At 46.3% G+C, this 13175-nt stretch overlaps 1 protein-coding gene across 1 annotated transcript; it reads right to left on the bottom strand.

Annotated features, from left to right (window-relative positions):
• Positions 1-990: 990 nt before the first annotated feature.
• On the bottom strand, positions 991-11754 carry ACP6 (acid phosphatase 6, lysophosphatidic). The gene is made up of 10 exons (XM_073304385.1): positions 11029-11754; positions 7445-7573; positions 7229-7359; positions 6581-6660; positions 5484-5571; positions 3729-3861; positions 2647-2747; positions 1868-1963; positions 1476-1641; positions 991-1167 (listed from the first exon to the last, which is right to left on the bottom strand). Exons 1-10 carry the CDS (start codon positions 11224-11226, stop codon positions 1042-1044), a joined length of 1248 nt encoding a protein of 415 aa, XP_073160486.1. The 5' UTR covers positions 11227-11754; the 3' UTR covers positions 991-1041.
• Positions 11755-13175: the final 1421 nt, after the last annotated feature.

The following is a 13175-nucleotide window of genomic DNA, read 5'->3' as shown; positions in this document are numbered from 1 at the left end:
GAGGTGTGAGAAGTTAATTGCAGTTAACACATATGATTAATTCAAAGTAAATTAAAGTTTGGGTTTTTTTTGGATGTATGCTAATTGCATACCTCTGAGATAGGGCTTGGTCGGGAGGGAGACATGGCCAGTCTTAAGGATGGGGCAGGGGGGGGCACTCTAACTGGTGTATTCCTAGAGTGCTCTTACTGAGTACAAGCTGCCATGATCCTTCCCAGTTTGTGAAATCTGCAAGTATAGGCTAGAGTAGTTCACTAAACTTCCCTGTTAAATTGAGACATCAAATTCACCTAGGCATTCATTGTGTATGTTCCCATACTTAACCTTGGCTTGGTGTAGTTATATGCTCAAAGCAGGCAAATTTCCATATGTATCATGATGATAGGGGATTCAGCAACCTCTTTACTGCCTTGGAAATGGGAGAGGTCTGCATGGACCATATACATTATCAATGGACTAGACTACTTTGAGCAAACATGCTGCTTGGGACTTAAGGTGAGATAAAGAAGGGAAGATAGCTTCTGAGCCGAGCATGGCTGCTATGGTGGGGAAAAAGAGGCAACAGTCTACATTGCTTTCAACATAAACACCAATGGAGGTACCCTGCAGAGTGTCATCTCTAGAAGATAATCTGACATACTCCAGCCTTTTGCTATTAGGGAGCGGGTGCGGGGGGTGATGTTTTCCCTTCTATGTGCACAGCAGCAGGTCAGGCCAAAGCTTCTGTCTTCCTTCGCTATCTTCAGCGTGAGAGACAATCTCTAACTGCCTTTGTATTTTGACAGTAGTTCATACTGGCAGATGCACTACCCAGATGTGAGGTTGAGTTACTCTATATTACACACACTACCTCCTCTTGCTGCAAATGCATGAGTTAGCAGCAGTGCATACCAGACCGGCGGAATCCTGCATCTGGCATGAACAGGTCTAGTCACCTTCATAGCAATTTGTTGGATGGCGAGAGGGAGGAAAGAGTTCAAACACCAAAGGTTGTAGGCAGGAAACTGAGTTTTATTTTAATACTACTTATGAATTAATTTGCTAGTTCTCCTCCATGTGGGAGCAAAGGACACTGTACTTCTCTGGACTTACAGCATAGTGGGATAGAGCATTTAGAAATTCCTCCAGTGGGCAGAGAGCTGCTCTGCATCCTCTCACCAATTGTTCCTGCAGAGAGACAATCAAGTTTACACCCATTTAGTAAATGACATGTGCTTATGTTGCCAAAACCCCTTTTGTATGATCTCAAACATGATGAGGCAGAGGATAAAGAACTTTGCCAGAAGGTCCCACTGAATCAGTGGCCAGGCCAGAAAGATAATTAGGCTCCTCCCTACTCATCTTGTGGGTGAGTATTTTAATTATGTTCCCTCTGACAGCCGAAATCTCTTATTCCACAGCTTAGTGTGCTGGAAATCTGCTGCAAGACCTAGTATCTAGCCACTTGCATTGCAGAGCCACCACTGAGTCCTTACCTCTCCATTGTAAGACAGATGTACAAACCATTCTTTGGACTGGCGATGCTGATAGAGTTCCACTGTCACGTCTGCGGCATAGGGTGGCCACTTGTGATCAAAGGTCCCCAGTGCCATCAACAGAGGGATGAGGGTAACGTCATGAGCAGCATAGAGAATGAGCTTTCTGAGGGGTGAGAGGAGAGATACTAAAACATTTTGCATTTATTTCTCTGGATATCTAGCTACCACCTGCATGCCTTTGTTAATGGTGGATTAGCTTTTAAAACTCAGATAATGGTTGCATACACAGCTGTTCCTTTACTCATGCACACTCAATGTCTAAGTAAATTGGCTCTTTACAGGTGCAGCCAGTCACTGATAGCTAGAGAGACAATTATATCGTCCTGTACCTGGCCTTTGTAGCAGGAGATGATGGATCCATTGCTTTCATTATATTCTCATGTACTGCATAGAGAAGAGGACCAACACACATCTGGAGAACCTCTCTAGAACAGATGGAATTGGAAATTAGTCTGAACAAAAAACTGTGGTCCGAACAAAAAAAGTTGGTGAACTCTTGATCTGTCCTTTTATTTCCCTTTCCTGTTTTGTTTGCTCTGATATTCGGATACTCAACCTGGGGTCATGACTATACCCTCCACTTCCATAATGGCTTGAAGGAAGGGGGAATCCTGAAACATTGTTTTAATGCAGGGTCAAAATATGGAGAGGTTGAGAACCACAGCCCTAATAAAAGGGGAAAGCATTCCCATCACCCGAGAAGAGCTGCTGGGCATTGCAGGTGGGGGACTTTTTTAAGGAAAAAATATCATGTCCTTGGGCAAAGTTAGCCTCCTATCTCCTTTTACGAACAATTGTGAAACGGTTACTCAGCTATGTATATCAGCTGAAAATGTTCTGCAAGTTGTGTGCTGCAGGCCTACTCTTCCCACCTGTATCAACCCCTCTCTTTGCAGCCCAGCTGTGCGTTACAGGTGATGCACCACCAGGATAATCCTCTGCCTGGTGGAAATCAGATTCCACACGTCTGGAATGACATCCTGCAAAAGGGATTCTTTGCTCATCCAGCCCCAGCCTCCCATACTGGAACCTTCCCCGCTTCCCCACTCAACCTAGTGAAGTGTAGAACTTTTCCTTCAGGCTGGGGTCTGGAGATATGAGACATCACCTTGAATTGTGTTCCAGAATGTAAATCATTGAGTCGATAGATCGACGCTCAATCGTTTTCAGGAAGTTCTTCAGCACGAGGCAGCTGGGCAAGTCATGTACCTGAAAGAACACGTGGGGTGTAACAACCAGTGTGCAGGTACTGAGGACACATACACACTCACACCTAAACAGGTGTTCATGGGCTAAGTTTCACACTATGCACACTTCACAGGTCTGCACTTGCTGTCGGAAACTAAATTGTGATGGGTGTTGCAGTTTTGGGGGAATTTAACATAAGGAGCTGGCCCTTATACCATCTGCAAGGTTTATATATATTTCTCCTTAAGCTTTCACTCACATAAAAAGCACTAAAGGTGCTCTTGGCACTTATGATGGACGCACAGAGCTATTCGGCTGACAGCCAGACCAGGTGAATCCTCTTAGTTCCAATGTGAATAGGGCTATAAAAAGGAGTTTGAGCCTCTCTGAGACAGGGAACTTTGAGCAAAGACAGAATCCTGCAAGAAAAAGCCCTGGAACCAGCCAAACTCAAGAGGAAGGATAAGTCAAGGTCTATGTAAGTTAACAATAAAGGCAAACTTCAGGAAGGCAGTAAATTTGGATCATATGTACCGTGGTAGGAGCCAGGTGGAAATGCTGCCTGCCTGTAGGCTCAGTTCTTTGCATGCTGATTAGAGCTAGGTAAATAATAGTAGGAAAATTTTTTGCAAATATATAGGCCAATATTTGAATTATTTACTAAGCTTTGTAAGCTGAGTAAAGGAAGAAAAATATTTCTTTACCTTATTTCAGGGGTGGGGGAGAACTTGCCATTTAAATAAATTTGTCTATTTTACAACCACATGCCTGCCAACTCTTGTTGGTTAGAGGAGAGGTTGCTCTGAACCTTGCTTCATATTAAGACAATCTTCCTCAGGCTGCTACTTTCCAAGAGCTGCATCCAGCCAACTGGGCTGCACAGGTAGATGCCTGTGGAACGCCATTGACTTTACGGGGCTCTGCATATCCACAAGGGTCTACCTGTGTGGATCAGCTTGCAGGATAGGGGCCTGACATTGCTTCAATTATGTCCAACCTCACCTGCTCAGCGAAGATGTTGTCAAGGAGAAGAAAAAAATCCACAGGCTTCTCACTGTCGATCCCCATCTCCTCTCGAATCATCTTCAAATCATCAGAGATGCCCGGCTGCAACAAGACACTTTCCATTTTACCCCTGTCAAGAAAAATGAGGCTTTTTAGATCCTCAGGCATGCTGGCAAGAGCAACAAGATAGCCACAAGAGAACCTCCCTGCTCGTTGAGTAAGGCTGTCTTCCAGGAGTGCATGGGGGAAGAGAATGGAAACCGCTTAGTGCTGGATGGTGTCCCAGCATTTGGAATGCTGACACTAGAAGAGACAGATTCTCAGTGTCTGAGCTGATGCTGAGATTTTAGATTTGTCAGTAGGACTCTAACCTGGGGAGGAGATGTTCATTCCAAGGAGGAAATCTAAATGAGACAAGCATTTCAAAAGAAAAGGACACACTCAGCAATGATTACATATCAATTGGTAGGCGGTGTCACTGGAACTCAGCCCACCTGTACCTCCAGGGAGCACTACTTTGCCAAGCTTGCCTCACAAGGAACGAGCAGTGAAAAACCTCTGGACTGACTTCTACATTTGTTGTATTTATTATAGGGGCAATGCAGAGTGATGTCTTTAGTTAACTTGGCCTCTAGCCCCTCTTTTCAATTCTTTTTAAACTGCCAGACTTCACCCATTTGGGCAGTGAATGTCCATGCTGGATCTTTGCTTCAGTCTGAATGGGGGGGCGCGGCATGTGTCAGCAAAAACTCTTCAGCCTTTTCCCAGAACTAAATTGGGGGAAAACAGCTTTATCAATGTTAAAGAAAAAAGTCTGACCATTTCTTTCAACAGCTCTAGCACCTCACAAATCCATCCCTATTTGGCAATCCTCCCAAAAATTTTTACACATCTGCAATTGTTCAGTGCTTGCTCCTTAGTGGTGTGAATGTTCCAGCTGCGGTGTGCATGTTCTCAGGCCTCACTGAGCTGCCTGCAGTAGTCAGCCTGCTTGCCTGTCCACTCCTAACCCCATCAAAATACACCCTACCTTGCAAAGCTAAGCACTCCGTTTTCATACGCCAGAATTAAGGTTGCCTCTTGGTGTGTGAGAATTCTGATACTCTACTAGGCTGTAGACATGAGCGTATCAAATAATCCAAGACAAGCCCAGTACATATGTGCAAAGGGGACAGAGTTAGATAGCACTGGCAACCGTAAATCTGGCATTTATTAACTTGAGTGCCTGACTTTGCAACCTTAATGTTCTTTTCATGTAGATTTTTATAAGAAATATTTTAAATTCTCAGATAAAAACTTTGGATTTAAGGCTGAGCACCAGTTTAACAATCAGTTAAGGGTATAAATATTACACGGATGTTGTAATGATCCCAAAACAAAACACTACACACGCCCTGGACATTCAGAGTTAAGGTTAAATTTAAAATAAATCCAAACACCTTAAAGAATGGAACTGTAGAGTTAAGGCTTCCAAGCAACCTTAACTCTGCCGTGTAGTGATGCCATGTTATAACCATACAATTATGATTTGTGCACAAGTGTCCATAGTGATTAGATTAAACTGATCTTTCAAGAGCCATTAAATATTTTTCCCACACTGTCACTAATACTTTATGCAACTGCACAGAGACAAGGAGTACAGCCATTGCAATAGGAAGAATTCAGTGAATGAGGAAAACATGGTGCTTTCAGTTATTAGCAGTGATGTGCCATGATGGGGACCTCATAAGGAGAGATGTGACTGGGGATTACCTGCTCAAATGCTTCAGGCGCCGACAGTTCTGGTAATTGGGGTAGAGGATTTCAGTGCTTGCTTCATCAGTGACAATAGTGATGGGTCCTGTGGAATGGTCAAGAGGAGGCTTCTGTTATCTCTAGCATAACTGGGTTTGCCTTATACTAGATCTGCTTTCACCAGTACAGGAATACAGAATTGGGCCTTTGTGCAAGACCATCTCCTATAAAAGTCAATTTCCTTGTGCAAGGTCTCACCTTTGTCCTCATGTCCTTCCAAGGCTCTGCCAGATTCTATTTTTGTTAATCAATATTTACATTGTGGTACCACCTAGAGGCCGTTCAGTTTGGAGCCTCACTGTGCACAGCTGTGGGCATACAGATCATAAATGGCAATCTCTGCCTTAAAGAGTTTATTGCTGTAGGAATCTTAACTGAGCCAGGGTGTGCGCGCGAGTGTCTGTGTGTGGTATTTCCTACTGCTGAGTTTAGTATTACTGTGTACCACAAAATATATCCCTCCCTGTTACCCATTAAGAGAGTTATGAGCTGGTAGGTAATTTTACTGCTGCCAGGACATTCAAGCCTAGGGACCAACAGCAAATGAGATGCTCTCAAGACAGTCATATCTCTAGGGGCTGCTCCCTGTGACATTAGTCTCACATTGGTGAGCTTCAGGATGCAGGTGAAGGTGTTTCTGGATGATCAAACTTTTAGCAGAGCTCAGGACTCTTACAAGCAGAATGCTCCAGGTTCTCTAGAGAAACATTTCGGACTTGACAATGTAATGTGGCCTACTCTTCATTTCTCATTGCCTGTTTCTGACACTGGTAAATGCTGCCCTACTCAGTCAAGCTGAGCTTGCAGCACCAGTGGGAAGGGATCAAGGATGGGCATCAACATGAAGCCAAGGAAGAGACAGACCAGAAGGCAAACTGACAACTCATGCACTAGGCAGGAGATCCTAGATGGGAGGAAGAGCAACAGAAGGGTGGTGGGGAGACAGCAACTTGGGGACCAGAGCAGTTGGGATGTGTGAGAGGAGAGTGTATCTAGGCTAGATAGAGGGTGGGAAGAAAAGTCAGAAATGACCCCTCCACACACACACACCATACCTTCTTTATGCTGTTGGAATAGCCCAGCTAGCAGACACCGAGTAGACTCCAAATTGCGAACAATATTAGTGGAACGGATGCTGAAAGAGAGAAGGCAGCTTGTGAACTGTAAACAAGGCCACATCCAAGAACAACCTGTTGGACATGGGACCTTGATCTCCTCATGAATCAGCAGCTCCAGATCCCCACTGTCAATATTAGCATCACCTGAAATGGCAACTCGGACACTGGAAGGCACTAGTGCAGTAGTTCTCAAACTTTTGTACTGGTGACCCCTATCACACAGCAAGCCTCACAGTGCAAACTCCCTCCCCCCCCCCGCCCCTAGAAATTAAAAACACTTTTTAAAAAATATATTTAACACTATTATGAATGCTGGAGGTGAAGCAAGGTTTGGGGGTAGAAGCTGACAGCTCGTGACCCCCACATGTAATAACTTCATGACCCCTGCCTCCTCCCCCCCCCGCCCCGGTTTGAGCACCCCTGCACTAGTGACTCCTGGTACAAAGTTGTACTGGCCATGTGGGAGGGGTCAGAGGCCTGCAGTGAGAAACACTGCGGGAGGAGGATGTCAGTCAGGGAGCTTTCATCCAAGAAGTAAAAGTGAGGGCTGTGGGGGGACTCATGCAGGAATTTTCAGAAACTCACAAGACCTCAGAAGGTTTGAACACTGGAGATAGAAAGTTGATCTTCTCCACATAGCTTCTCCTCAGCCTTTCCCCCAGTTCAAACATCTGCTGCATCCCCACTGTTGTCAGCTGCCCAGCAATAACACCACCCTGGGGAGAGAAACAGCAGTCACATTCAGTGCCTGGAAAGATTAAAGTCTCAAAGAGGAACCTGATCAAGGGGAAAGTCTCTCACCTTCAGTGTGGTCTTTTTGTATTGATCTTCATAAGGGGAGTGGGGTTTTGGCCCACCAGAGAGGTCAGTTACTGTGTAATCAAACTGGGTTTGAGCAGGGACTTCTAACAGAGTTGGATGCCACTCCACCTGATGCAAAAACATGAGAGAAATGCTTCAGTAGAAAATAATAATCTTCCAATCGCATCAGAACTACTCTGGGCTACACCAAAGCATGGGGGAACACACGGCGCTGCCTCTGCAATAATGAGACAGGATCAGGTAATACATAGTACATGACGCTATCATCTCCTGTTATATAGCACAGCATCTTGGAATGTATGGTGCTAGGACATCTGAGACCCTCCATTATTGAGACATGCAACATGACCTCTCTATTGCTCCTGAGAACCTCCAGCGCTGAGACAGCCATACCCCTCTAGCAGCTGACGAAATAACAGGCGACACACCTGCTACTAACAGCAAACTGAATTTCTCCTTGAGTTAAATGGTAGAGCTAGTACTCTCAGATTCAAGAGCTCCCAATCGGAGTCCACGAAAAGTTGGGTCAATCACAATGATGCCCAGGTAAGTGGGGTAGTGTAGTGCCTGTTTACTGGAGCAGCCTGCATAGCAAGTGCTCATTGCCTTGGCACAGCTCTCTGGGTCTGAGCATTGGGAGTCGAGCACTTGGTTAAAGTGGCAAGTAGAAATGGTTTTGCCACTTCAGTGGCAGGGAGCGTGAGAGGGATGATCTCTACTGCTGCTGCTGTACTGGCAAGATCTAGCCATTTTTTACTCCAAGCCCTAAATTTGTGCCACCTACAACAGAAAACTGAAGCCAGTACCCATTGTACCTGTACAAAGAAGGCGTGGACCCGGATGGATCTTGGTTCAAAAGGGCAGCAAAAAATTGGATCTAGCTGGTATTTGGCAAACACTGTAATTAAAAGTGGCTTTGTGCACTTAAACAGATACGTATCTTCTTCAGTAACAATGTGTAGTTACATACATTTGGAGAAAATGTGACACTGTAGTTGGATCTCTGCACATGACGCTATTTAAGTTAGAAGTGCGACAGACATCTTTCTGAGCGTGTCAGATGCCAAACACTATTTTATATCAGATACTGAGTGTGGCTAAGGATAGGACATCAACAGCTTCTCAGTACACAAAAGTGAATTTATAGTATTTCCATGTAGTTAAACTAGTGATCGTAATTATGTGTACTTCTACAGTAACAGAGGATCCAGTTCTGCCTCAGCTATGCACCCACACCAACTTCAATAGAATATGTTCGGGCACTCAATATTAACTACGTTTTAAATTAATACATCAGAACCATGCTAAACTGCAACTTCCTAATTCCCATGTTTAAATAAATGGTGTGAACCCTCTTCTCAGCAAAGATTTAACAGCAGACTCCTGTAGTGAGGTTTCATATTGCCAAGACTTCATTACTTTTTCACATTATTAGAGAGTACGTTTACTACTACGCCATATTGTATAAATAATTAAAATTAAACGACAGCTATCACAATAAATGAATAGAGAACACTGTAATGAAATAGCTTTGTTATTCTGTTCACTTACTAATTAAAAAAAATCAGCACTTGGTAATGGGACTCCCTGTTGTCACGCCAAATGAGCAAGGCTTTATAGTATTGTTAATTGCATCTAACTTTAATTAATTACTATTTTATCCAATATTGCTATTTTTTCCAAAATGGTATCCTAACAATTCTGACTCCCTTTATCCTGTTTGGATTTCTGTACAAGTCAATTTGAATCAGAGATCTTTCTCATCCCTGTTTTAAAGACAGCCATTACACCACCCCGGCTAACATATCTACCAAAGCCACAAATTTGATAGCAATCTAGGTCACAGTTGGAAACACATTTGGAACCAAACACTCATAAGCATAGTTGCACTGAACACACTAACATCAAATATGATCTGACCAACACTAGACAAGATGCTCCCTCTTCTTTCACCACACCAGCTCCATTTATTATCTACACAGATAGTAAAAACCTAAGATTTAGGGGCGAAAATGAACATGTTCTGATAGGATTCAGATACCACATCCAGGAGTTTGGAAGATTCACCAAGTCTGAATCCCTGCACATACAAATGTCTCTGAAGCAGGGCACTGACTATGTTTGGGATTAGATTAGATTAGGTCCATTAGACTCTTAGGTCCAAAGCCCTTGCCTAGGAATTGCAGGTGTTCTCAGCACGATGACCAAAGGGCAAGCTAACCTTGCAAAAAGACACGTGTTACCCTTCAAAGGCACTTTGGTCTTTTGGGGTGTTTAGGCTTTAGAAACAATTTATGAGATGCCCAAAACAAAACAAAAAAACCCCAGAGTCCAGGCCAGAAGCCCCACCACCAGGCAGCACCATTTCCCAGTGTTGGATGCCAGAACCACCAGGCTCCCCAAGACAAAGGGCTGCCATGTCTTCACTTTGTCAAACCCATCCTGTTCACCGAGGATCTCCTCTCCTCCTGCTAAACCACACTGCCACTTCCCTGAAGGATAACTGCTCTTCTCCTCATAAATAAGTGTAAAACACACAGCAGGTAGGGAGGTAGGGGAGAATGGTGTACAGATAAGCATTTTGTTTTTAACACTAATTGTCATTATACAGAGTAATTGATTTTGAGTTGAGAGAAGAAAACTAAAAATTAAGTGGATCCAGTAGTGGATTTCCGTCCTCTCCTCCCAAGCTTTATTGCACCAGAATGCACTGGGAACCAGACTCTTCTAGTGCAAGGGCACTGAATAGAAGTGTTGTTTGTAAGGAGCCAAAATGGCCTAATAGACTGGGGCTTAGGAGACCTGATTTCTAGTCCTAACTCTGCTGCAGGGAGGAGACCTTAGGTAAGTCATGTCCCCTTGTGCCTCAGTTTCCTCCATCTGTTAAATGAGGATAATGAGACTTCCTTTGTAAAACGCTTTAAAATCTAGTAATAAAAGAGAAGTGTTATTATTGAATGGTAAAATGTGGGAACCAAAATACAGTTGAGTCCAGAAGAATCCAAATGCTAGATCTGAAATTTTGCTACTCTAGTTGATCTGTCAGGGTCCAAATTTTACTATTGTAGTGTCGTCAGCTATACTTGTTTATAATTATGGTACAGAAACTGGGAGTTCACTCAGAGCTCAGTCTGGACTGTGAATCAGGTGTACCAGGAAGAGTCAGAATTCACACTTTAGCACAGTAGTACTTGTCTACTTACCAGTAGACACTACAGTTTAGGAACAAAAATTACATAGATTTTACTTGAAGTCAAATTTTAAAAAACAACAAAACACTTCATGGTTGTGCTCTACTGCTCTCTAGTGCAGTGCTACTCAAAGTGGTGGTCCGTGGACCGGTGCCGGTCCGTGAGCCATTGGTTGCCCGTCTGCGCGCACATTGGAAAAAAAATTTGCCAGTCACCGCCACATCAGATAGCTTGAGAAGCACTGCTCTAGTGCACACCCTGTCACTGCAGATACTCTCCTCTCTCCCCAAGATACAGGGACAGCAGCTTCCTCTGCTCCTCAGATCAGCCACACCGCCCTCACCTCCGGAGTTTCGAGTAGCCCCCGCTCACCTGCTCTGGTTTCGGGATAGGTCTTAAAGGAGTGCGAGCTCCATGCCGAAATATGACCTGGACCAACTTCAGCTCCAGCTGAGGGCGATCGCTGCTGTATTGAGTTTTGTCCCTTCTCAGCTCAGCCAGGGCTACCCTCTTCTGGTGCACACAGAAAGCCAGGGTGCCCACGACACCCGCTCGAGCCCAGATACCCATGCCGAGGGGCTGTCCTCCCTAAGGGATGCTGCGTGTGCATTAGTTTATGTAATGGCAGCCCTGGGAAAGGCTGGCGGCGCAAGGAGGCCGCACCTCAGCCCACGAATTCAGCCGCCGCCCGCAGGCGGCTCGGGGGTGGCCAGGCAGCAAGTGTGAAAAATCAGGGCACGTTTCGGGGGTGGCGGTGGTGACAGCGGCGTTTATAAAGGCAAAGTCCCTAATATGGGAACATCTGGTGGTCACCCCAGCTGGGGGGCAAGGGGGAGGATGTTGCCCCCCCCCGCCCCTTTCCTTTAGCGCAGCCCCTGAGCGAGGTGCCCGGGCTAAGCCCAGCTCCGCCCGGGGCGAGCAGGGGAGCGAGGCAAAGCGTCACGTCGCAGCCACCGCCTCCTCTCCTTGCCGCAGCCCCGCTCCTGGCGCGCTGGGGGGGCGGGAGGGGACGGAGCGGACCCGTCCCCGCTACAAACTCCGGAGCCTCCCAGCCGGACCCGAGGCCAGTTCGATCACCCCGGACGGTGAGAAGAGCGGAGCTACGCAGAGGATTATGGGAAATGTAGTTTTCCCACCAGCGTGTTCCCTTGCTGGGAGCCCGCGGAGAGACTACAACGCCCAGGAGGCAGCGCGGCGAGGGGCCCCCTCCTCTTTCCTGGTGGCGTTCGCTGCGCGCTCACCTGTGAACTCGGAGGGCGACGGGACAAGCGCTGTGGAGATAGCGCATGCGCAGAAGAGGGACTCTCGATTGTGGGGGGTCTCGCGCTGTGGCTGGGCCGCGAGCGCAAGTTCCCGCAGGGCTGGGCGCGAGCTGAGGCGAGGCGTGTGCATTGGCGGGTGCCCTGGCCTTGGGGCTGGGCCACGCCCCCGCAGCTGCTAGCATCTCTCCCTCCCTTTTCTTGTGTGCAGTCCACAGTGAGCGGCTCCCCTTGCCCGCTGCAGAGATCATTCTTCCTTGCTCCTCAGAGACTGCAGAGGGCAGGGCCACCCACCCTCTGCAACCGTCTTCTCCAACACCCCCAAGCTGGTCCCCTCCATAGTCTCCCATGCACCACAAGATGTTCAGGAAGTCCCCCCGCCCGGACACCCCAAGATGTTCAAGAAGCCAAACACTCCCCACAAAAAATAGGCTTACAAGAAGTGGAAGATTGGACAAACGACCAGGGATGAGTATATAAATATTGGTCAGGCATGTAGGAATGGAATCAGGAAGGCTAAATCACACCTGGAGTTGCAGCTAGCGAGGGATGTTAAGAGTAACAAGAAGGGTTTCTTCAGGTATGTTGGCAATGAGAAGAAAGCCAAGGAAAGTGTGGGCCCCTTACTGAATGAGGGAGGCAACCCAATGACAGAGGATGTGGAAAAAGCTAATGTACTCAATGCTTTTTTTGCCTCTGTCTTCACGAACAAGGTCAGCTCCCAGACTACTGCACTGGGCAGCACAGCATGGGGGGGAGATGGCCAGCCCTCTGTGAAGGAAGAAGTGGTTCGGGACTATTTAGAAAAACTAGACGTGCACAAGTCCATGGGGCCGGATGTTTTGCATCCGAGAGTGCTAAAGGAATTGGCGGATGTGATTGCAGAGCCATTGGCCATTATCTTTGAAAACTCATGGCGATCGGGGGAAGTCCCAGAAGACTGGAAAAAGGCTAATGTAGTGCCAATCTTTAAAAAAGGGAAGAAGGAGGATCCTGGGAACTACAGGCCAGTCAGCCTCACCTCAGTCCCTGGAAAAATCATGGAGCAGGTCCTCAAGGAATCAATCCTGAAGCACTTAGAGGAGAGGAAAGTGATCAGGAACAGTCAGCATGGATTCACCAAGGGACAGTCATGCCTGACTAATTTAATTGCCTTCTATGATGAGGTAACTGGTTCTGTGGATGAAGGGAAAGCAGTGGACGTGTTATTCCTCGACTTCAGCAAAGCTTTTGACATGGTCTCCCACAGTATTCTTGTCA

This window comes from Lepidochelys kempii, chromosome 1 (genome assembly GCF_965140265.1).
Source record: "Lepidochelys kempii isolate rLepKem1 chromosome 1, rLepKem1.hap2, whole genome shotgun sequence".
NCBI classification, from domain to species: domain Eukaryota; kingdom Metazoa; phylum Chordata; order Testudines; family Cheloniidae; genus Lepidochelys; species Lepidochelys kempii.
Note: the sequence above shows the minus strand (reverse complement) of the source record. Positions and strands in the feature narration are given on the sequence as shown.